Source organism: Salminus brasiliensis, chromosome 9 (assembly GCF_030463535.1).
Source record: "Salminus brasiliensis chromosome 9, fSalBra1.hap2, whole genome shotgun sequence".
NCBI lineage: Eukaryota > Metazoa > Chordata > Actinopteri > Characiformes > Bryconidae > Salminus > Salminus brasiliensis.
In genome coordinates, this window is record NC_132886.1 from 8,742,361 (window position 1) to 8,769,126 (window position 26,766).

Sequence of the window (26,766 nt, forward strand, 5' to 3'; positions counted from 1 at the left end):
AATCATCATTTGTGGTTCATTCTTCATATTGCAGTTGTGATACCTCTTATTTGTAACAATGACCTTAAAATGTTTATAGCAAGTCTATCTTAAAACAGCTGCTTCAGATACATGTTGATGCTCCACTGACTGTAATAGGGAGAACGGCGTCTCTGTCATTGCCACTCCGGGCCGAAACTATGGAGCGTTGGTGGAGCTGCACGATGAGACCTCTCTCCAGAGCGTAACACTGCGCAACCCGAGTCATATTAGTGTAGAATCCTGTAGTATTACTCTACTGCCTCAGACCACATGCTTCTCTACCTTCAGATTAGCTTGTCAGGACAGGCATTGTCACAAATGCGTGATTTGTATTTACAGCGGTGGAGAAAAAGTGGGCTCCAGCTGTAGGGGAGTATAATCCTTACATAATATTAAACATATATATTATGCATCAAAATCAGTGAAATTCTTGCTACTGTTCCTGTATCTAAATTGTTAGATTACACTATTTGCTCAAGACTGTGTTATTAATTCTCGCTTCCAGTCACGCTAGTCTTTGATTCATGAGTCTCCGAGTCTTTTTGGATTGTTTTTTGAGTGTTTTGATCCTAGAAGCTTCTTCCACTTGCTTTTTTGTCCAAAGGAAATATGTAGATATATGTGCTTCCAGTGTTAATTTGATCGATTTGACTGATTCTCACATCTTCAAAGTGCCTGTCGTGCAGCCTATGTCTGCAGCATGCTCTTTTACCCCCCTAAAAAAGAAAAAAAATCATGCAGGCTTTCATCTTCATCAGAGAAACGGGGGTTGTGTGCTTTGTCTTTCGCTCAAGGAGATCTTTTTTTTCCCATCCTGCTCTGCTTTAAACTTTTTTTTTTAAACTTTTTTTCAACATGTACTTCACTGTTTTTCTCTTTCAGATTCAGTAAGCATGGCCAAGATTTTCATTTTGTCCAAAATCACAAGCATAGCAGGGCCCAGCCTAAGAGCCGCAGTGCATTGCATTATCTCCACGGCCAGTTTGAAAGAGATATTGTTTGTGCTGGTGAGGTAACCATGAAGGACATCCACTAACGTCTGTTTAATTGTCTGTCTGTGCGAAAGCCTGTGTAGACAGAACCAACTGCACATCCCGCTCACCTCCGTATCAGTTTCAGACACAAATTAAGACGCATGCTTGCGATATCACTGAGGTGAAACGGCGATGAAGTCATCGATGGGAAAATGAAAAAATATGTTTCGCTGGACGACAGTCAGCCGTATCTCATTTCGCGTCCTCTGACATTGTTATTGTTACCATTTTGTTAACGCTGTTGAGAGTAAGACTTACGCTGCTCACATTACGGTCTTACGGTTTTATGGTAACGGGCAGTGTAACGTGGTACTTTTTCAATGTCAATAAAACAGCGGTGAAGCGGGCGTGCCGTAAATCCTGACCAGCAGAGCACAAACTGTATACACAGCGCTGTGGAAACGTCCAAGACCACCCTTTCCAGTCAGAACTCTCACAAATGAGAAGTGCTTAATATGTAAATGCTCTCATTTTCAGTTTACTAGAGAGTCAAATGGTGGCTAATTTATTAGCCCCAAGTCAACACACTAAACACACACTAATATTCTAGCCACTATACAAGAACATAAGCATACAAAACATGGTGGTGGCCCAACAGGGTTCGATTCCTGGGCTGGGTGACTATGCTGCACTAATAAAAGTCCCTGAGCAAGACTCCTAACTCTACGCTGGCCCGCCTCTGTAATATGATTAACCGTCATACATGTAAAACAGGCCACCGTTTAACCAGTGGTTTTATCACACACTCAGATTTAACCACAAGCTAATGTGTTTGCCCCAAACTCAACACACTAAACACACTGATATTCTAGCCAGTACACAACAGTATAACAATATAAAAAAGGCTTCCTGAGTGGCCCAACTGTCTCATTACTGGCCTGATGACACACCCTACACAAGCTATCATCAGTAGATTGCAGGGTTGTTCCCTTAGGCTTAGGCTTGTCCTTTCTGGGTGGGTAGGGTAGGTAGGATTGCCCAACCCTTTCACCCCATTGCTAAGTGTGATGCTAGCCAGCACCAGCGTCTGTTAGCTAAAATATAACCGAACTGGCGTACAGTTATCCGATTAAGTTGCACCTATGGCAGCTTGAAATAATGTGGATGGCTGGCTTCATGTGACTCGGGGAAAGCACATGCTGGCCTTCACCCTTCCAGCACTGGTAGCACTGTGTTACGGGGAGTCCTAGCTAATGGGTGGGGTGTGTAAATGACAACAAATTGGGGAGAAAAAAATATTTAGTTAAAAAATGACCCTTTATAGTAAGTTGTCCTAATTTTGGGCATTTTTATGCAATATAGAAAAAAAACAAGTGACATTTCTAAATTATATAGAAAAGAAAAGAAAAGCAACAAAATCACAGATACAAGGATTTGTCCCAGCAGCAGCCGTACCAAAACCAAAAGACCGAACAGGGCAGTTAACAAGTGTGATGCATAAAGACATACAGTGTACACTGAAGCACTGGAAAGCTCTTACAGTTAGAGTTTAAGGTGGACCGTATTGCCTACTGAGATTATCATTCTGCTATTCCCTCACCACTAACCTCTGCATCCTCGCTCTGTTTTGCAGCGTTCAGTCGGGCGGCACTGCCGTTTGGCCTGGTGCGCCGGGAGCTGTCGTGCGAAGGTTACCCCATTGACCTCCGCTGCCCAGGGAGCGACGTCATTATGATCGAGACGGCCAACTACGGCCGCACGGATGACAAGATCTGCGACGCTGACCCTTTCCAGATGGAAAACATCAACTGCTACCTCCCAGATGCCTACAAAATCATATCTCAAAGGTAAAGGCTACGTGCCAAGCATCACTCAGAGTGCAAATGTGGACTCCATTTCCTGACTCCAGATTTGTTCCTAGATAGAGCGTTATTCTGAGCCTCTTTAAGTATGGCAGGTCTTTTTTTTTTTCTTCCCCTATTCGGTGGTATGGTATGGTACTTGCTGCTAAGGGGGCTGCTGGGTAACGTAAACAAACCTGAATTCTACCATTAAGGCTGACTCGCCGATCACTCAAGGGTTCTTTCACCAGGTGCACCTGACCACAGTCATTTTAAAGAATGTCTGGGTACAGAAGCTTCCAGAACAGTCCTGCTACAGGCATGCATTTGAGAGCTGAAAATGATAGCTTTGTGAATTAGCAGGAAAATATAAATTAGTTGGGTATGTTGGGGTATTATGAGGCTTTTAAGCTGTTAAGTCACAGTAATAAGAATAATAGTGTTGTGTAATTTGATACGAGTTATTTTCCACTTGCAGCTCATTGAAATTGCTACTAAACTTGTGTTTTTTAGTAAAAGAAGAGATATCTTATTATTTATTTGAATTGAATTTTAAGTTCATTAGAGCATCTAATGTTACAATATTTCTAATCAAAGCTGTGCTTTAGTGTCACAATTTAACCACAAGCTAACGTGTTAGCCCTAAGTTTACATACTAAACAAGAAATCCCTTGCTATTTACTATACACCAATACTAAAAAGGGGCTCCCGAGTGGCACAACTGTCTAAGTGTCCTATGACACACACTATAAAAACTCAATCATCAGGAGATTGCAATTGTGATCCCTGTTGATGCCACGGCTATCTATGAGCTTGCTCCTTGTGTGAGGGGGTGCCTGTGATACAATATATTACAATACAATGTTCTGCAATACAATACCGTACAGTCCAGTAGACTGTGATACATTACAGTGATAAGATACAGTATGATATACTGGGATACAATACAATACGGTACGCTATGATGCAATACAGCAATATTGTATCATATATGATGCTCCATGATGCAATATGGTGCTCCATGATGCAATGCCGTGCATTATGAGACACTGTGACACAATGCAATACAATATTCTATGATACAATACAAGGCTATACAGTATGCTGTGATACAATACAGTACAATATGGTATGGTATGAGACAACAGGGTGCATTACGATGCACTGTGATGCAGTACAATATGATATGCTGTGATTACAATACAGGTCAATACTGTATGGTGTGATACAAAAAGTAGGATAAGATACTTTGTTACACAACACACTACAATACAGTATTGTGTGATACACTACAGTACAACACGATACACTATGATACAATCCAGTACAGTATTATACAATACAGTACAGAACGATACACTATAATACAATACAGTACATTATTATACACTGTAATACAATACAGTACACTATGATACAATACACTACAGTATCACACAATACAGTACGGCACGATACAATACAGTACAGCACGATACACTATGATACAATACAGTACGTTATTATACACTATAATACAATCCAGTACAACACAATACACTATGATACAATACAGTACAGTATTATACAATACAGTACATAATGATACACTATAATACAATACACTACAGTATCACACAATACAGTATGGCACGATACAATACAGTACAGCACGATACACTATGATACAATACAGTACATCATTATACACTATAATACAATCCAGTACAACACAATACACTATGATACAATCCAGTACAGTATTATACAATACAGTACATAACGATACACTATAATACAATACACTACAGTATCACACAATACAGTACGGCATGATACAATACAGTACAGCACGATACACTATGATACAATACAGTACATTATTATACACTATAATACACTACAGTGCAGCATGATACACTATGATACAATACAGTACAGAACGATACACTATAATACAATTCAGTACAACACAATACACTATGATACAATACAGTACAGCACAATGCACTGTGATACAATACAGTACATAATTATACACTATAATACAATACAGTACAGCACGATGCACTATGATACAATACAGTACATTATTATACACTGTAATACAATACAGTACACTATGATACAATACACTACAGTATCATACAATACAGTACAGCACGATGCACTATGATACAATACAGTACATTATTATACACTATAATACAATACAGTACAACACAATACACTATGATACAATACAGTACACTGTGATACAATACACTACATTATTATACACTATAATACAATACAGTGCAGCATGATACACTATGATACAATACAGTACATTATTATACACTATAATACAATACAGTACAACACAATACACTATGATACAATACACTACAGTATCATACAATACAGTACACTATGATACAATACAGTACATTATTATACACTATAATACAATACAGTACAACACAATACACTATGATACAATACACTACAGTATCATACAATACAGTACACTATGATGCAATACAGTACATTATTATACACTATAATACAATACAGTACACTATGATACAATACAGTACATTATTATACACTATAATACAATACAGTGCAGCATGATACACTATGATACAATACAGTACATTATTATACACTACATTTGATACATTTGATAATGCAATACAGTACAATGTAGTGCAGTACAGTGTGATACAGTGCAGTGCAATATGATATGATATCATACAGTACAGTGCACTGTGATAAAGTACAGTACGGTATGATATGTTGTGATGCAATGCAGTGCAGTACAGTATGATACTTTGTAATACAGTACTGTATAATACAATATGCTGTAATAAAGTACAGTGCAGTATGATACTCTGCAGTAAAAACAGTACTATATTCCAACACAGCACACTAAAATACACTTCAATACAGAACAGTATGCTGTGGAGCATACAGTATGATGCGCTATACCGTGCAGTAGTTACATTTGACTTTTAAACCACCGCATCTTTTCCCCCAATATTGCATGAAATCCCCCCCGTAAACGTTAGCTCTACATAGGACTCATGCAGCCATTTCCTGAGCTATTTCCTCGCAGATTGAAAAGCTGCTTTTCTTTGTACAGAGCTGCGTTCTCGGCGGCAGTGGCATAGGCTGCAGCCCTGAGTAATGCTCTCCTCTCAAACCATTTATATTTGTGACACTTGTGCTTGCTCCTACTCTCTCAGGACATTCTTGTGTTGCTGCCAGACTACACACACGCACACACACACACATACACACTCGCGCGCATTCATAGCACTGGGAACTCTCTGCTGCTGCTAGCTGTGATGGTGTATATTTAAAGCACCCCAGATATTAACATTTCATAAGGCCCGGCCGACGCTGCTCGTCTGGTGAAAAAGCACTGCTAACCCGCAGTGTAGCTGCTGCCTTCCAGTTAAAGCCCAATGCCATGAATCGTGTGATGCAGGCAAAGGCCCTATTTTAGGCCTTAGTTAAAGGCCTGGGAATGTGACTTTTAGCCGTTTTTTAGAGGACTTCGAGGACTTGATGCTTCCTCAGTGCCTGGTTTTAGAGCCCTAGTAAAAGATATAAGAACCTTCGAGCTCTTTCTTTTTCGCTATTCATCAAGGAAAGACACATGGCTTTAGTAGTCGCTGTTAAGGGTTAGCAGCTTCAGCACACTCCGCACTGCACTACATCTCTGTGAAAGATAGCCATACGATGAAGTCAGAGGGACATTTAAGAGTTGTTTCATTCTTACATCAGTCCTTGGCATTAATATTCATTGCCTGTCCTTCTAAGAGAAGACAAATGAAACCCTATTAAAAGTGTGCCTCCTGATTGGTTGTTTCTTTGTCCGTAAAACTGTGCACCACACATGTTCCCATGGGTAGTTTTAGGTTATAATTGACACTTTGTGGCGGCTCCACCCACTGTTGGTTTCGGAGGTTTCCGCTGTTCACAATTAAGCTTTTTCTTTCTTTTTTTTCCTTTTTCTCAAGACTAAGGAGCTTTTATTACTGAGGGAGAACTTAGTTTAACCCTTAAGTGTGCAGTTACCACGGCAGTATCACAAGCATGACAGTGGGCAGTGGTGGCTCAGCGGTTAGAGAGCCGGGATATCGATAACAGGGTTGTGGGTTCGTTTCCCGGGCTCGGCAAGCTGCCACTGTTGGGCCCTTGAGCAAGGCCCTTTACTCTCTCTGCTCCCTGGGCGCTGGAGTTGGCTGCCCACCGGTGTGTGTGTGTGTGTGTGTGTTCACTACCAGATGGGTTAAATGCGGAGGACACATTTCGCTGTACAGTGACAAATAAGTGCACCTTTACCTTACATAACTTATTATTAATATTAATTATTATATTAATAATATAATTATATTAATTATTTGTACTTCTGTTAAAAGTTGACTTGGAATCAATGCTGTATTTCGAGGGACAAAATTATTGGGACACATGCTCATTTCCTGTTTCTTCCAAAATAAAGGCTATTAAAAGTGGTGTATCCTGCTTTTGCTGGAGGAACTGTCTCTACAGCGCAGGGAGATCCTTCTACTAGATTTTGTAGCATTGCTTTGAGAATTTGATTACATTCAGGAGGTCAGTTGATTACTGTCCCATCTCATCCCCAACTCCTTAACTCATCCCAAAAGTATTGGATGGAGCACCATCCATCATTCCAGAGAACACAGTTCTTCCACTGCTTCTCAGCTCAATATTGAGGGGGCTTTATACCTCACTAGCCCACGCCTGGGATTAGGCACGGTGCCAATAGGTTCATGTTGATCTGCTCCAGGGAGTCCTATTCTACTATTCTATTGGCACTTATTCTTTACAGAGACTAAACTTTCGTCACTTAGTGGTTTTCTTTTACTTAGCTTTACTTTAGATTTACTTCAGTGTGTGTATATATATATATAGTCAAGTAATATATATATATAATTATTATTTTTTAAAATTCTGTTTCTCTCTTTTATATTGATATTTATAAGCTTGTCGGTAAATGGAGGAATTGTACAGTATAACTGCCTGTTTCTCCTGTGTACATCACAATAAACTCTTGATTTTAATTGAATAGAATTTAAACAATCTGTACATGTGTGCACTTGCACAGCTGTGTCAGCAATGGGTGCAACTGCACCTTTACGATCAGTGTATGCAAGCTCTGTTGTTTTTTGGGTGGGGCTAAGGCTGTTGTAGGCTAAAGCCATGGAACTTGTTTTTTGTGACATCACAAAAGCAGTGAAATCAAAAGGAACTTTAATAATATTTACATATGACATCAAAGCCAACTTTAGTTCAAAGGAAATCTTTTTTTGTTGTTGTTTTATATTATATGGGCTCTTTAAAGCCCATTATTACAGTCAGGGCTGGCACGAATCCATGCATCCAAGTTCTGAAGTTGAGTTCAAAAACTGCACTTGAGACCAAAAACCGAATCCAAAAAGGACTCGTTAATTCACTTTTGCATCTCGAGTACATAAGAGAGTCACCCCGCTACCAATTTACTCATTTAGAATAAGCCAGCTGCCTCGTCCTATATGACTCTGCTACTCGACTCGGAGCTGCTGGCGCCTGACATTGCCGGCGTCAAGGTCAGCACTCCGACTGCACGATGGTCATTCAGCATCTCTCCAAAGAGTCCTCCAACGCAGACTGTTAGCCAGCGCATGCTAACAAAAAAATTAGCTCCACTTCAGCCGAAACGACGTCTCATCTAGCTTAAGTGCCTTCCTGTCGCCCACTTTCAGCTCGCCATTGGTGACATAAGGGGAAATGAAATCGTTGACGGAAACATATTAATACAGACCATTTTTTTGCCGCTTCGCCATTTCGTAAGAGCGAGTCCTCTGGGCTTAGACAGCCTTTCTCCTCTGTTTTATCTTTCCCCTCAGAATAACTTGACGTTATGGCCTTGGGCGAGGGATAATGAAATTTCTCTTAATTAATATTTTCAGTATGGAGCTTATGGTTAGCCCAAAGCCACAACTGTCTCACAACCAGCATCCTGTACATGAGAGCGCATGGAACAGATCAGCGTGCCCCTTCAGATGATGCGCCAGATGATGCAAGGAAGAGGCAACTAACTTTTTTTTTAAAGGGCAGAGAAGATGACACTTTGTAATTAGGGGTTATGTTAAGATCCCAAAAGTTCTTGTGAGACACAAAACAAGTGGAGATGTTTTGAGGAAAGGTCAGTGAAGTGGGTGAGCAGGAGTTGAGAAGTTAAGGACTAGAACTTATATAATATAAAGGCCTTCTTGCATGTGGGCTGGGAGAAAGCTGGTTGGCTTTGCTGGTGCAATTACGAACCCACAGACGTTTAACTATAAGGCTGTGTTGCTGTCTGAGCCTTTCTCAGCAGTCACTGTAACAGGAAGGATAAAACAGTGCTAGTTAGAGATTTGTCGACACATTTATGGAGCTGTTTGACAAGCCTCATTTCCATTTGCCATTAACTCTTTTGAAGAATGCCGTCACACGGGCCTGACTGGAATGTTGCTTAAGTCTTAGAAGACGCATTTATCACCGCTGATAGAAAAAACATGTCGGCATCTTATGTTAATTATTTCTCACCCGGTCCTCGTTGTAACGAGCGGAGATGTTCTGTTGACAGTATGTAATGAGTTGAATTTGAATTGAATGAACTGCAATGTACAGTTTTGTTGTGCGGGACGAAATTTTTAAAACACTTAAACTGAAAAAAAGTACAGAATATATCATATAAAATTTAACGTTATACAACCTATGGCCCGCCGGCGGGCAGAAAGTGTTTTTACATACTGCTACTTCCAAAAAATAGCCCCACCAGTTGTAATAAGCCTTGGGGTGTTAATGGGTTAATTATATACCTAATAACACAGTAATTACTATGTTGTGCAGTTATGCTGCTACATTTGAATAACAAATACAGCAAAATTCAGCAAAATATCATTAATATCTCAACTGTATTTGTCATTATTTCATCAACTGACTTGTTACTATTACAACTCCATTTAATTAATTTCTACTTTTTATGTAGTGGTTACAATACAGTGGTCCCAAAACAGCTTTTCCACAACTTTGTTTCTTAAACTGGTAATCTAAGACAAGTAGACGGTCCACCTTTTTGCTCCAATCAAACTCACAACACATAAAGAAGATAGGGAAAAGATGTGGACTGTCTTGAGGCCTCCAATGGCCAGTTTGAGAACCACTGACCTACTCACGCAGAAGTGAACACCAACCAAAACTCAAAAGGAACAACTCTGAGAGTTGGTCACTAGGTGCATCTTGAGCATCAGAATAATGTCTGGATAAGGCCGAGCAAACTCAAGACCAGATACAAACCCCATCACTCAAAGCACTTCAGGAGGTGTTCTAAGGCACATTTGGGCCACATAATAGTGTAAACACATCCATCGCTTCAAGATGCATTCAACAACCAAAACCCCTCCCAGTACAAACGAAACACCAGTTAAAATTGCTGCACAATTAGGCAAATCTGTATATTCCGTCCCACACAGGACACACAGCATTCAGATTTTAGTCTGACTAACCAGAGACCCATTTGACAGCCAAGTGTAAATTCATGTAGCTATCAGTGTACAAATCTTATCCAGATACTATTTACGTGGAAGTGACTGAATGAGAAAGTCCATAAGACCATGATGAAACACAGCTGAGAGAAGTCAAGACTCAAAATGAGAAACTCTGAGACAATGAGAAGAACCACTGAGAGGATACAAGTCTGAAAAGGAAAAACTCTTAAGAGCATGATGAAGAACCACTTACAGGAACAAAAATGAGAAAGTTCATAAGACCATGATGAAGAACCACTAAGAGGAACCAAAACTCAAAATGAGAAAGTTCATAAGACCATGATGAAGAACCACTAAGAGGAACCAAAACTCAAAATGAGAAAGTTCATAAGACAATGATGAAGAACCACTGAGAGGAACCAGAACTCAAAATGAGAAAGTTTATAAGAGCATGATGAAGAACCACTGAGAGGAACCAAAACTCAAAATGAGAAAGTTCATAAGAGCATGATGAAGAACCACTGAGAGAAACCAAAATGAGAAAGTTCATAAGACCATGATGAAGAACCACTGAGAGGAACCAAAACTAAAAAGTATAAACTCCATTAGAGCATGATGAAGAACCACTGAGAGGAGCCAAAACTCAAAATGAGAAACTCTGAGACCATGATGAAGAACCACTGAGAGGAACCAAAACTCAAAACACCAGCTGGAGTTAAGACACAGGTCGGCCGAGTTTAGGAGTTTGATTTACACAGTCAGTCAAATCAGACAGCAGAAAGAACCAGTAAATGAGCTGCTGATTAATATTAAAAGTATAGCAGGTCGTGTCAGACATGGATTTCGTTTGTGAACGTAGTTGGTAATGAGTTGAATATGATTGTAATAAGAGAGCAAGGCAGGATTACCATTTTCATTTCAGAACAGTGGGAATTCAGTCATCTACTAACAGTTCCTGACAATCCAGACTGCGACCTGAATGCAAAAAGTCTTTCTCTTGAAAGGTTCAATACTTCTGGAACTTTTGCTACTTTTGCTCTTGTCAGAGAGGCTTTGGTCTTTTCGGAGGAAGTTCTTGCAAGAGCCACGCGAAAGCTAAAACTTCAGCTTCTTCTGGCATGTCCTCATAAAGCCTTTACAATTTCTCAACGTGAGGTTTCTAAACTGCAAAGTGCCTGGTTCTGCGCTGTGTCGTGTAGGATGGTGCACATGTGCCGTAATTGCTTACTGGGGCTGTTTCACAGTATTATATTCTGGGTGTTATTTTTTTATTTTTTCTGGAGGCCGAGCAAGAATTTATTTTCCTTATCGCCGCCCCACAACATGCACAAGCAAAATAGTTCCAACTGTGAGATAATCTTAGCCCGCATGGTTTTCTCGCCAAATTGTCCAGTCTTAAATATTAATAAACGGCCAGAAGACGTGCGCGAGAGGGTGTTTTTATAAATATTTAGGAGGCTCGCTGTTGTGGTAAATTACCGAATGTGAACGCAGTCACCCAATCATTGAAATGCGCATCAGGACGCCCTCCGTCTGATAAATACTGTGGCAGTTTGCCTGAGAAAAAAAAAGAAAAAAAAAAGACACAAGCCGTCCTTTAAGGTGTCCTTTACCAGAATGCATTTTTTACAACTTCCCGGAGGAAGATGACTTTGCTTTCAATCTGCTGAAATATTTACAGCTGCTGATTGTGGAGAGGCCCCATTTCGTCCTTTTTTCCAGAAGATCTTCCATGTTTGCTTCCATTGTGTCACCAATCCCTCTGCATATAGAAGGCTTGATTGAAGTTTGGCTAATTTCATCATTTATTTACTCAAATTCATTCCATTATTCGCTCACATAGGTACACACATGCATGCCCACACCCACTCCCACACATACACACACACACACACACACTCTCACTTCTACTCTTCTACCCCCATTTCAAGTCCTCAAGATGTCTAACTTCATAGTCAAGGTCACTGCAAGCTGTAAAGGAGCGAAATCTCCCAGCAGTCGCACACAAGTGCACAAATTATTCTTGTTCGAAATACTTAAGGTGATTTATTCCGCCGAGAGCAACAACAGACGCATGCCTGATGAGTCGCACGTCTTGAGAGGCGCAGCTGAATTCTGAAAGTTCACGTAGCGCCAGTCACTCGGCCTCATTGTCAATCAGCGTCTCTTCACTTAAACTATTAAAGATTCCCAAAGGAGGAGCAATCTCACCTGCTGCAGCAGGAAAAAGAAGGCAGACAGAGATGCATTTTAATCTGACAGTACTGTGTGGAAAGGTGGGGTAAAGGTGGGGGAAAATGTAGCGGGCTAAGTTCATTTGAAAAGTGAAGGAACTCTACCCCAGTACTGATGGTTAAAATCCCGGCCTTCCTTCAGCTGCCTTTTTTCCCCCTCCAAACCGCAGCCTGTCGACAGCTTTGCTAAGTAACAGAGACCGGCGACGTTCTATAGACATAACTTTGACAGATATTTTATAATGTCATCCTTAAACCTGGCTTTAAGCTCTGCTTAGACTTTTAAAAATCCCCTCATTTAGCTCTGTTTTCTTTTCCGGAACTTTAACTCAACACTCAAATCTCCTTTATGGAGTGATTTGACTTCGTAGCTGGGGAATGAGTTCATATGTTGGCACTGAGTGTCCATTAACCTGTCAAGAAGTATACGGTTGTTTCTATTGTCTTGCCATACTATTTATATTGTAATTATGGGATTATATACTCAGTTGCTTAATGTCTCAAGAATAAAATGTGGCAAAATGTTGCTTGTTTGTTTATTTTATTATAAATAAATGTCCTCTTTTACTTTGGAAAACTATTGTTGAATCAACTGCAAGTTTCAAATACACTGAATTTCTCCACTAAATGTATTTCATTTGATTCATATTCAAAAAATATTTTCACATTTTTTACATTGTTAAGAAAAAGAATGACAGATGCATGGCAGAAATCTAAAAAACAAATGTTTCAGTCAAATTTGCATTACAATAACTTAAGCTCCCCACACAAAGCATTAGCCACCTTGCATGTTTAAGGTTTTGGTAGCTTCAGGCTCCTGCAGAAGGAGTTGTACGAGGATGATCAGGCTATTTCTACCGACAGGGTGTCTGGCGGGATTCATAGATTGAGAAGAGAGGGTACAGTACAGTGAGTGTCTCGTTGGATGTGTGGAAAATGGGTCACAAAGCAGATACAGTAAATAACTGTCAAAAATGAGTGACTGCATAAGGGCGTGCCAAAGGCCACAGTGTGAAGGAAGTAGCTAAATCTGCAGGTGTATGGAAGCGTATGGTCATACTGGTCTACCAGCAGTGGCAGAAATCCCAGCCTACAGACAGACGCAGTCCGATAAACAGGGGCCGCCGGCGGGTTTGGCAGCTTGTGAATGAAAATGCAGTGCCCTGCTGAGGGTTCTTTGAGAAATTGGCTGTGAAGGACCGATTTTCATTCACAAGCCACAAAACCCGACCCGGCCCCTGTCCGTCAGTCAAAGTGAATGCACTTGCACATTGGCTCTAGGTTTGCACATTTGGTCTTATGGTATGGTAGCATTAGGTGAGCTACCACACAATTTGAGAGACTGGGGTTTGATTCTTGGTCTGGGTGACTATGCTACACTACACCAATAAGAGCACTTGGTCAAGACTCCTAACACTACATTGGCCCTCCTCTGTAACACGAGTGACCTTGACCGCAAGCCACTCTGGATAAGAGCCATAATGTAAATGTAAATGCAATTCTGACACCAAATAGAACATCTAAAGGGTAGGACATCAAATCATGGCCTACTAACTCTCCAGGTTTCCTCATACAGAGAGCAGTTACACAGTGTGTTTGTGCCTCAGAGCTCTGCGCTAACCGGCTCCTGATCTTACTCTGTTTTGCAGATGTAACAACCGGACGCAATGCGTCGTTATCACCGGCTCCGATGTCTTTCCAGATCCTTGTCCTGGGACCTACAAGTACCTGGAGGTCCAATATGAGTGCGTTCCATATAGTAAGTAGTTCTTCATAGTCTTCTGAGGCCACACGCTAAAGTCATTTATCCTGTTTTCTGTACGGTGTGCACAAGACATTATGAAGCACAGCATATGATATGATGAGGTGGTTGATTAAAAAAGTCAGCCTGTAATGAACGTCCTGTGGCTTTGTTTAGACGTCTTCAGAGGCCACGTCTCAAAACCCCTCACGCTTCTTTAGAACATGGCTGAATGTGACTGCTCCAGAACTATTTTCCAAACATTTGTACTGTTCCTACTTTTTGACTGCATGTGACTGCAGGTATTTTCCAAAAAAAACAAAACAGCCCTGCAGCTTCAGCTTCTGATGCCTCGCTATTGATTTTTCTGTCTGTGCGTATACACCAGATCCTTCTCAGCAGCTGAAGTGGAGAAAAATGTGAGCATACAAAACCCCACCCCTTCACATCTGGACAATAGCTTTAAAAAATGGGCTTCAGTTTTAAGAAGGGGGGAAAAAAAAGATGTTTGAATGTGATTTAGCCCAAAAACAGCATTCCAGATTCTCCGAGGCTGATGTTTGCAGTGTTATGGAAGCCCTGTCGGAGGCTGGTTTAGGAAAATGTGCAGCCAGCTTTAGTCTGTGTTAGATCTGCAGTCTGATGGCAAAGAAAAATGTGCACTCATTAATAATCTGTGTCAAAATATGTCATGTGTGATGTATGATGTTAACCTTGCATTACATGTGTAGAGTTGTCGAAGCTGCTGTAAAGAACTCTAGTCAACTAAGCTACCAGTTGCTCTGCGAGGCAAACGTTGAACATTGGATATGGAAGTCAGCTGCATTAAAACAGCTGCAAAAATAAATAAATAAATAAATAAATAAATAAGCTGCTTCCTGTCTCAGCACTCCTGTTAACGGAAGCTTGACTCTTGCCCTTTAAAAAACGAGGGACACCAATGATGCTAATAGACATTACAGCAAAACCAGCACAGTTTCAACAGAGCAGGATCTTCCAGGTGGTCTCGATCAACCTTGCTCGAGCAAACCTGAGGGTGAAAGAAGCTAAACTGCTTGAAAAAACAGCATTTTGCAAAACTGAAGCTCCTGCAAACGCAGGAAAACTGGAAGCTTAGTTACTTTTAACTCAGCTTTTTCTTCCATTAGCGGTCGCTTTGTGATTTAGAACAATTCCATGTTTGCAGCTGTCCTTTATGAAGGTTGAATCCTGCAGAGCCCAAGACGTCAAGTCCTACTGAGTCATCTCCGCGTTAATCTCTTCTCCAGACATGTTCTTTTTCACTCATATTTGGCTTTTTAAATCCTTTAGCTTTTCAGCAGCCGCGCTGAATTGGAGCACCTGGTCCGCTGCATATTGCCGGTGAATAGAAGTTATGAAAAGCCTTTATTTATGGCTGTGGTCATCAGCTATATCTCCAGTTCGATTGATTTTTGTCGACGAAGAGCACTTTTCCCTTCAGCAAACCTGACGGGAAAGAGAGAAATATTATAGAAGGAGCTGTCAAAGTTTGCGGGCTGAAGTGACTGCTTTTCTCTTAGCCGGGTGCTACCTTGAATGCTTATTGATGTGAGTTTGACAGTCCACTTGTAGAGGCTCATTCCGGTCCGAAAGTGCTCAGGCTCAGGCTATTAGAAACGACTGCTCTTTTGTTTTTGGTTTTGACACACTGTCCTCACTGATGCATGTGAAAAAGAATTATTTGGATGATTTTTTTATTATTTAAAGCAAAAATATTTACAGCCACACAATGAAACTTTTAGTTTGACTTAGTTTGACTTCTTTTTCCTTTGTTTCTCTTTCTCTCTCTCTCTCTCTCTCTCTCTCTCTCTCTCTCTAACGATTAACCCCCTTTTTTTGCGTTTAGGAATGAAGTGATGTAGCAACATCATCAAAACGTCGTTCATGTCAGGGCTTCCCAAATGCTACTTTGTGAAGATGTGTTATCAATTTGAGTAAATTATTAGTGATAAGAATCCACCACCAACATTAACACTTGGTGCTTAGCTTATTACAGGCTTAGAGACTGTCATTTTGCTGTGTACTGTGTAAAGAATTAACATTATATAATTAAAGATGTTGAGATAAATAATTATATAAAAAATTATAATAGTCAACCTTTGGCCCTTACCCCAGATGTTGTCAAGGCATGTAGTCATGTAAAGGCTCATTTATACTCCCGTTACGTATAAACCGCCACTGCCCACACACTTCTATGCATCCTTCACATCAGCATATTTATATATTAATATATATGCTAAGCAATACATCTGCTAGATGTAGGGGCAGTTCAGGGCCGAACAGTTCTGACAGCAGCAAACGGACAATGGAGGCAATGGAGGAAGAGGCAGCGATTTTTGTACTCACTACAAAAACGATGAAAGAGGCACAGGTTGCACAGCCTCTTTTCAAAAAGTTGTGTCCACATGGCAGTGGTCGCATTTCGAACTGTTAGCTACATCTGCCTCCACGATTTCCAGTGGTGCTGCTCAATCCGTCCGTAACTGTGAGCTTTTAGAGAACGCACAAAGATGGAGGAAATGACCGCTAAGACCTTGTCTGCGTCCGTATCTGTATTTAACGTTGAGTGTAAATGAGCCTTAAGACATGCTTGTTGTTTTATTTTTCTTTAATTTGTGCTACATATGAGGTTACTGTAACCAACAGGTCAGTTAGCATGGTGCAAACTGCAAATATAATTTTGTTAAATATATATATATATATATAGGTGTGTGTGTGTGTGTGTGTGTGTGTGTGTAGGCCCTCTTCACCTGCTATAGTCCTCATAATCTGCTGACTCAGCGGCCATCTTTGCCACACGTTGGCAATTTCTAGTCATTTCCAGTCCAGGCTCTAGAAATCTGACAGAAACGGCCTAATAATGCACAAAAATAGTGCACAGATCTCCACATCTGGGGGAGGGGGTTCCTCTGCTCGGGGCGTAACCAACAAGCTGATTGGCTCATTTTGTTAATGTTCCTGAACTTTATTCAGAAATCGATGCCATATTGAGCATTATGAGAACTCCCATTCATATTTCAGCCAGGGGCTGGTCTTCTCATTTTTAACATCTCTGCTTTACCAGAGCACGACAGCTGGCTCTCGGTTAAGCTAGTTTGCTGTGTCTTGCCTCTTCCAGCTAGATAGGGCCTGTGCTGTAATAGTTAACAGTGCTGATAATGTTTTGGATAGATGTTGGTTCTCTTAGTAGTTGAACAAATGGGTAAAAGTCAGCTAAGAAGCTGTGAAGAAGCAACTCGACTCTCAAAGCCTTTTTTTTTGTATTTAGATATGGTATTAGATACCGCTGTCACAGAGTGTCAGACACTTCAGCAAGTCTCTTTGAGATTACTTGGCAACCCGACCTGGCATGAGGCAAGTGTGTGATGAGTTATTCATGCAGTTTGCACAGTTTGCTAATTGACTGTAGGCCTCAGTTAACTTGTTAGCTACGTTAGCCTCGTAGCTCCAAAGCAAAAAACAGGCTGGTCCGATCAGTTACCTGTGGGAAAAGTGGGAATATGCATACATGTAGAAATGCTTTTTTTATTTATTTTTTTTCGCCAACAATTGCTGTAATTACGACGTTCCTACACTGAATGAATTATATTTGCACTCTTAAAAATAAAGGAGCTTTTGGATTTTTTGGATGGTCTTTGGAGTGATGCCATTGGGGAACCACTTTGCTTTTACAGTGATTACGGTTCTTTATAGAACTAAAGGTTGTTCTTCTATGGTGTTGCTTAAAGAACCACCTTCACCATCAAGGCATGGACTCCTAAAGGGGTAAGACGTAAGTAGCAGATCCTTTAACCGCTTAACACAGCAAGGCTTATTACACACTATGGTGTACCACCCAGTATCTACAGGGACTTCTGTACAAACTGGTGGGGCTATTCTCTGGTAATTGATGAAGTCCTGTACGTTGGGAGGTGGGGCAGTTTATAGCTGTTAGGTTAGCATAGTACAAATCTTCTAAAGAGCCACCTTTGAAGCTCCTTCATTTTTAAGAGTGTACGTCCGATTTACATACTATATAGCAGTGTATTTTAAAGCCAGCCCTGGAGGACCAGGGTCCAACACGGTTTGGGGATTTCCCCACTTGGACACACCTGGATCAAATTGTCTGCTAATTACCAGGTGTAGTCAGCAAACTGTGTTGGACACTGGGCCTTCAGGCCTGGATTTGAAGAACCCTGCTGTACAGTCAGATCTGATCTATTCTAGTCTTCTGACCTCAATCTGGTAACCACTAAGAATAACCTCTATATGTTTAAGTGTGTGACTGGATTTTGTGCTTTAATGCATTTCTTTATGTATATAAATCTATCTGTGGACTCTCTCTCTCTCTCTCTCTCTCTTTCTTATGTCCTCACTCTTACTCACTCTGTATAGATACACTGTACCTGTACCTTTTCTCTATGACTCATGCTAATCTTTCTCTCCCTTGACACTCTTTCCACTTTTTTTTCACTGCCCAATAGAAGTGGAGCAAAAAGGTAAATGACTGCTCTGGTTCTCGGTCCTCAGCTCCTTGTTCTGTGTTGTTTGGTTCTGAGCCCTCCACCCAGTCCCTGCCCCCCGCCCCCTCCCCCGCCCCTCCTTTCTCCCTGCTCCCGCCTTCCCTTATCCCCACATGAAATCCAATATCCAGATCCTGAGATCTGCACGATCTCTGCCTCATTGACTCCAAATGAAATTACACTGAGCGCTCTTTTGGACGAGAAATCTCATCGTAATCAACGTCTTCACATCACTTTTTTGTAGATATGCATTGGTCTCGGCGTGTCCAAGCTGAAGTTCCTGGAGAGACTTTTGAGACTCATAAAATTGCACAAAACCCATCTCTTTTATTTTTGACAAAACTATCTATATAAAAAATATCTATAAAAGCTTCTTCAATACAGACGTATTTTTCACTGTGAGTAGTTCATACGCAGAACGATATTTTGGCATGTGAAAGGATCTTCAATATAGGACGCACACAGATCAGCTGATCCACTGTAACATTAAAGCACCACGGCTCTGGATCATTGAGTCACGGACTCCTGAAGGCGTCCTGTGGTATCTAGCACCAAGACGTTAGTCAGGGCCTCCATGAATGGCATCAGTGAATCTTAGGTGCCTATGACCCGAATGCCGGTTCATGTGTCCTTCCTTGAAGCACTGACTACTAGATAATGACCACTGCATACCGAGAACACCCCGTCGTTTTGAAGATGCTCTGACCCAGCCGTCCAGTCGTCACAGTTCGGCTCTTGTCCATATTTCTGACTGAGATTCTTACCCTGGCCCAGTTTTCCTGCTTCTTTTCTGCCAAGAACTGACTCTTCACTTAATGACTTATGTACATCCCAACACTTGACAGGTGCCATTGTAACCAGCTAATCAGTTATTCACTTCACCTGTTAGTGGTTTTATTGTTGTAATTAATTTGCATCTGATATTTGTTATGAGTTGTTATGAGATTATTTACTATTCCAACACTGCCTGACTTCTGGAGCTGAATTAAATGATTGTACTGGGAACACCGCACCAGTTCCAGTCATATAATGCTGTATGCAAGCCTAAAAAAAGAAATAGTATAGTATTCCATATTTTCTGTATATTCTGTGCACATAACTTGATCCATAACTTTAAATAAATGCATATAAATAAACATAACTGTTAGTCAGTGGATGTTTAACAGTGATTTGCAGAAGACACAAACTGTAGCATACATAATGTAATAATTGACATAAATAATTGACATAATAATCAAAATCTAACTATGTATATAAGTGTATATATATATATATATATATATATATATATATATATATATATATATATTGTGTCCAATGAAAACTTCCATTTCCAGAAAGGCAAATATGTTAATGACATTAAGAGCATTTCTATTGGTCCATTCATCCAGAATCATTCTCACTGTGTACAGAGCAACTACAGGGTTCACACTATGGAGAGAAAAAAATATATATAACATATGTATATATATGATTTTTATTTCATTTATGTCAGTTATTACATATATAGATATATAAACTTTATATAAAACTCTAATAAAATAAATAAATGTCTGCAATTTCATACTGACAGATGTTAGGAATGTCTGCATTTAAGATGATTTTTAAAATTATATCATATAAGCATCATATAAGCAAAATGACTGTATCTACCAGTGCAGTAAAATATGTATTATTTAATAATTACTTTAAATCAGTCATAATGTCTGGAAATAGGTTGCGTAATCTTTCACTAATCTAAGCTTTATTGCCTACATTTAATTTGCTTCCACATGCCAAGATATCACTTTTTGCAATGTACGACGAATTCTGGCTTGCCTATTTGGCTTTCTTCCAACCGCCTGCCATGACACATCTTTTGACCACATGGTTGGTGATGGGCGAGAGAGGCCGCTGATTATTTTAGCCATCTGCATGTGATATGCTGTCCACCAGAGAATGCACATACATTGCGTTAACGGCCAAAGGCCACAGAGATGGACGTGTTGTTTTATCTTTGGCAAGGCCTCCCTCACCCATTATCTTTTTAAAGCGACGTCAGTCTGGTCGCTTCTCTTTCTCCCTCCTCTCTCTTTCTCTCTCTCTCTCTCTCTCCCTGTATCTAGCTCTTCCTCCCCCCCCCCCCCTCTCTCTCTCTCTTTCTCTTTCTGTCTCTCGCTGTCTGTCATCCTATCTGTCCTGAGCAGCATTGGCATTCTGCTCCACCGTCCTTCTCCTGCCTCTTCCCTCCTATCGCGTGTCATGTGTGTTGTTTGTTCTTTCCTCAGACATAATTCATGTATGTGTGTTTTATTTTCAAAGGTATGGCTTTTGCGCTGCTGGTAGAACCCTATATCCTATACCCCTATCCTCTTCCCCGACCCTCACCCAACCAAGTTATCCAATACCGAGTACAGCTGGGTATTAAAAATAAGTAAAGAACGTCTACATAAAGGCAAGGCCAAAAGTCATCTCTGTCGTCTCCTTTTATTTGCAGGGCTTCTTTTGCGGTTTGTTTGGTCCCCTTTTCCCTTTTTCAGTTACACTCGTGTTAAGACATCTCAGGGAGCCAGGCCATAGCAAGCTCAGTCCACCGAAACTGGCCATATAAGAGCCACCTTCACTTTAACCTGTTGAATTTCCTCTCAACTATGCATGCACACCTGATCCCAAACCAGTTCATGATGCTTCTCTAATTCATGGTACATACAAGTGGTCACCACCTGCTCCACATCTTCCTGCAGGTTCACCTCCAGTCCAAATCTGACAGACCTCGCTCCTCAGTTAACCCTTAAAAGAACCGCATTCTTAAATATGAAAAAAGAACCACTTTTGGTTCCATGAAGAACCATAGTTGAGGGAGCGTGTGAGCGTGAAGAACCGCTTGATCACTTGATGTAATGGTTCTTTACCGGTTTGAAGGTTCTTCCCACCATCACACCTCTTTTTGGGATTACTATACTCTTAAAAATAGCGATTCCGTCATAGAACCACTATTGGTTCTATTAGGAACCTAGAACATCAAGTGAAAATATCTTCATAAAGAAGCATGTTTGTAATAGAAATGCATGAGTGTGGAAAACCTTTGTAAAGTTTAAAGAACCTTCACTTGATGTAAATGTTCTCTATGTGCTTTTTTATGGAACAAAAAGTGGTTCTTGTACGGTATCCCTCAAAGAACCATTTTAGGGCCCCTTTATTTATATATTTTTAGTATATTAATATGAATTTTCTACTTTAATAGAGATGGGTGAATGTGAAGAACCTTAAAATTGTACAAAAATACATCTAGTGAAGGTTCCTTTTTATATCCTTACAAGGTTCTTCACACTCACACACGAAAAGCGCTCTGGCCAGAGAACCCCTAGCAGCACATTTCTTACTGAGAGTGTGTGTAAGTGGTTACATGGGTGACTGTCATGACGGATAGTACAGTGTTTAATGCTGTGACAGCTGATCGCATGTTAAGTCATGACCTCATATGTCAGATACGTCATTGGTAATGGTAACGTGACACTGTTATATTACTGGACATGATCTGCCGTGACAACATATTGACATTTTAATGGCGTGGTTATGTCAATGTCATGTTGCAGAGTTCGAGCAAAGCGTTACCAACAATCTCCAATCTGCTCTTTCAGCTAGCATTCCGTTAAAAATGTTGATTATCAAAAATTGGGACAGTTTAAATGCAAATATTATGCAAATTATTGTCATTTTAGCTTCATTTAACTATTTATATGATCTAAAAATGCATACAAATATATTTAAAAATGAGAGGCTATACAAACCGAATGCCCAACTAATTACCTACACACATACACACTTTCAACAGCCTTTCATGAGAGATTATATAACATATGATATAATATAATGCAGATTTCATTTGTTGAAGATCTGCAGTAGAGAGAAAAGTGGTGACTCTATCCACCTCTGGCACAATTTGTCTTTCCTATGAAACAAATACATAACTGCCATTTGTGCAGAATAAACCTGACCATTTTAGAATATTATGACCACCTACCCAACAGTGGAATGACCACCAGATGATGAAACTAGCAAGGCTACATGGCATGGACTGTATCAGGTGATAGAAGATTAACTGCTCCACAGTGGCCCACTGATTGCTCTGTGACACTCACTGGAGTTGTCGTTTCGTGAGTGGTAGCATTTCAGAAACCGCGAACTTTGTGGGCTACTCTAGAGCCACCGTATTAACGGTGTACCGAGAATGGACTTCTTGCCCATGCTACAGAGCTATTGACATTCTGCTGTGGACGAGTTAACCTCTATAATGAACACCTTCCGTCCCCTAATACAGTCCATGTCACAACGTTTCGCTAGTGTTGTCCGGGCCAGGTTGGTTATTCTCACTTGAAGGTAGGTCATGATTATGTTTAATAAGCTATATTCTAATAATAATTTCATATTAGAATGAAAATCCTGTCCAATGATTTGTAGATTTTCTACAAGTTAGAGAATCGCAAAAAACACTGAGTGTCTCACCTTACAGCTTGCATAGTGTAGGGTTACGCAGGGATTCGTTTTTCATGATTCTATTATTTCTGATGTCAAAAATGACTAAAATTGGGTTGCATTTTTTCACAAACCATCTGCAGATTCAAACGCTAATACAATGTTGCCTATATCTCCACTTTTTTAAAATCAGAATTAGCTCATATTGAATTGTAGCACACTCTTATTAGTGCTGATGGTAACTGTGACTTCTGAGGTTTAGTAACAGACCTTGTTTGTTGATAGTTGGATCAAATGTGGTGGATTTGTGGATTAGGACTGGAGGTCATCTGCCTAAAAGAAGGTACAGTCTTAAAGATAAAGGGGCTGCAAATGGTTCTTTGGGAGATGCTACAGAACAACTACTGTTGGTTTTGCAAAGAAGCCTGTGTGTAATAGAGATGAGTGTGAAGAACCCTTTAAAGGTCTAAGGAACCTTCATTTGAGGTTCATTTGAGGTTCCTCACACAAACATGCTTCTTTATGAGACCAAAAGTGGTTCTTTTATAGCATCGCTCATCCATTTGAAGCACCTTTTTTTTTAAGGGTGTACAGGGTGCAAGGTTAGGGACCACTGGTCTACCCACACACAAACACACACCCACACATACAAACAGAAACACACCCACGCATCCACGCACCCACGCACCCACGCATCCACGCACCCATCTCGGAGTAAAAGAATACCCGTAGAGAAAATCAATAAAGAGTTCACGAACATTTGCATTTCTAACCCAGGGTCTCGCTCTCCTGCCTTTGTTTCAGTTTTCATTTGCCCCGGGACGCTGAAAGCAGTGGGGGAGCCCGCCTTTGTGTTCGAAGCAGAGCAGCAAGCGGGCGCCTGGTGCAAAGACCCCCTGCAGGCGGGCGACAAGATATATTTCATGCCCTGGACCCCGTACCGCACAGACACCTTGATTGAATATAGCTCTCTGGACGATTTCCGGAATGGCCGGCAGACGACCACGTACAAGCTCCCTCACCGAGTGGATGGCACCGGCTTCGTGGCCTATGACGGTGCCATCTTCTTCAACAAGGAGCGTACCAGGAACATCGTCAAGTTTGACCTGCGCACCCGCATCAAGAGCGGAGAGGCCATCGTGGCCAACGCCAACTACCACGACACCTCGCCCTACCGCTGGGGTGGCAAAACAGACATTGACCTGGCGGTGGACGAGCGAGGGCTGTGGGTCATCTACGCCACCGAGCAGAACAATGGCCGCATAGTGCTGAGCCAGCTGAACCCCTACACGCTGCGCTTTGAGGCCACCTGGGAGACGGCCTACGACAAGCGCTCCGCCTCCAATGCCTTCATGGTGTGTGGCGTGCTGCATGTGGTGCGTTCCACGTACGAGGAGAACGAGAGCGAGGCGGGCCGCAGCCACATCGACTACATCTACAACACCCGGCTGGGCCAAGGGGACCGTGCCGATATCCCCTTCCCCAACCAGTACCAGTACATCGCAGCCGTGGATTACAACCCACGTGACAACCAGCTCTACGTGTGGAATAACTTTTACGTCCTGAGATATGACCTGGAGTTTGGACCGCCTGACCCAGACGAAGGTAAGGCCAGTTTGGCTTTCAGGGATGAAGTGCTGCTAATCTGGTTTCTTTGCAGAATGAATGATTCGGAATGAATCGTTTATTTTAATTAAACCACTTTTAAAACAGACATCCTAAATAATTTTTGATATCTGATTCGATTCAGACCTTAATGGCACCAGTTTGATTCATGTGTCTAATCAGAATCCAGATCTGATTTTGCCGGAACGATGTGAACACACAAGTCAGATTATTTTGCTTAAATAGGACGTAGATTTGATTTTATTAGAGCTGTGTAAACACACAAATCTGATCATTTTGCCTAAACAGGATTCAGATGTGATTTGTCTTGTGTGAACACACAAATCTGATTCTCTTGCCTAAATAGAATGTTGATCTGATTTATTCAGAGCTGTGTGAACACACAAATCTGATCATTTTGACAAAATAGGACTCAGACCTGATTTTGCCAGAGCTGTGTAAACATACCAATCTGATCATTTTGACAAAATAAGATTCAATTCTGAGTTTGGCAAAGCTATATAAACACAAATCTGATCATTTTCACAAAATAGGACTCAAATCTGATTTTGCCAGAGCTATGTGAACACACATATCTGATCATTTTGACAAAATAGGACTTTGATCTGATTTCATCAGAGCTATGTGAACACACAAATCTGATCTACGTCAGCAGTGTTCACATTATAGACATGCACTGTGACCTGCGATGATCTTCACATGCCCACTAAAGGAGAGTGAAATCCTGTGTGACTGATCTCATTATGGAGACACGGCCACATATGTGATTCATATCTGATCTAGGAGCAAATATGAAAGATTTATTTGAAGAAGGCTGCATTCATATTTTAGATTTGAGGAGACCCTTTTTCATACGCGTCCATAGATTGGATACATGTCAGAAAAGTAAACAAATCACAGTAATGAGATCAGACAGATCGCAATTTATCATTTTTTCATAGTTACCCAGTTTTGGCAGCATATCAGCAGTAATGCACATTATTATTGATTGGAAACTGTGGTCATGCTTTTTTTAGGACAGAATTGCGTTTCCACTAATAACAAACATGGATCACGTACAAACATGAATGTGAACCCGTCGAGGCCGGAGGATTGGAACTGCAGTGAGGCTCAGCTGAGCAATTAGGTCATGTGAAGGTAAACTTGTTTGGACCTGCTTGCTGGACACACTTGTATTTTTCAAGTGTGTATGCAAGTGTGTGCTCACTCTAATTGTGCTTGAAGTGCAGTTATACGTTATAGACCACTGAGCTTTAGTGCAATACAGAAGCGAAGCGGCCAGCGCCGGCCCTCCAGAGAGGGCCCTCTTTTAAACAAAAATGACAGACTGAGGAAATGTAGGACGTGAGCTGATTTCCACCGCTGTTATGAGCCGGCCGCCCGCGAAGGCTGATTATCGCTGAGAAGAGCTGCGAGTTGGACGGCTTCACTCGTAAAGAGGCTCCGACCTCATCAAGTGTCTAATCCCGGGGCCCTGTGCCCATCTATTATGAGCGCGGCCCTGTTAACCTTCTCTTGGCACTTGTGTGGCCCGTTGCGATGTGAAATATGCTATTGCTATCTTGTGCAAATGCGGCGGGAAGCCTAGAGATGACCCACCCTCTCCTCCGGCTCTTTAAAGGATTGTGATGCCTGTTGCCATGGCTACCTCATCAGCCGCTTGGGCGAATACAATTCGAAAGAGATTTGGACAATCCCCGACATCATTTGGCAAGTGCGAAAGCCAAACATATAGCCTGCGCTCGGCAGGGCCCACAAATCAGCGGCGGTGACAAGGTTGGAGGGATGACTGCACGGTGAAGAAGAGCTCAATTACCGAGGGCCATTTGTTAGATGGATTTGAAAT

General features: G+C 41.1%; 1 protein-coding gene across 9 annotated transcripts in view; it reads left to right on the top strand.

Moving 5' to 3' along the window:
* Positions 1-26,766, top strand: part of LOC140561978 (adhesion G protein-coupled receptor L2-like) — a 195,573-nt gene that overhangs the window by 69,751 nt on the left and 99,056 nt on the right. For 8 of the 9 annotated variants that reach the window (XM_072687298.1, XM_072687297.1, XM_072687299.1 and 5 more), the window contains exons 3-5: positions 2,629-2,842; positions 14,225-14,334; positions 24,099-24,899. In XM_072687298.1, the coding sequence (XP_072543399.1) occupies positions 2,629-2,842; positions 14,225-14,334; positions 24,099-24,899 (1,125 nt within the window). Of the gene's footprint in view, positions 1-2,628; positions 2,843-14,224; positions 14,335-18,711; positions 18,816-24,098; positions 24,900-26,766 lie in introns of those variants that run through there. The other variant, XM_072687300.1, reaches the window with a different exon arrangement.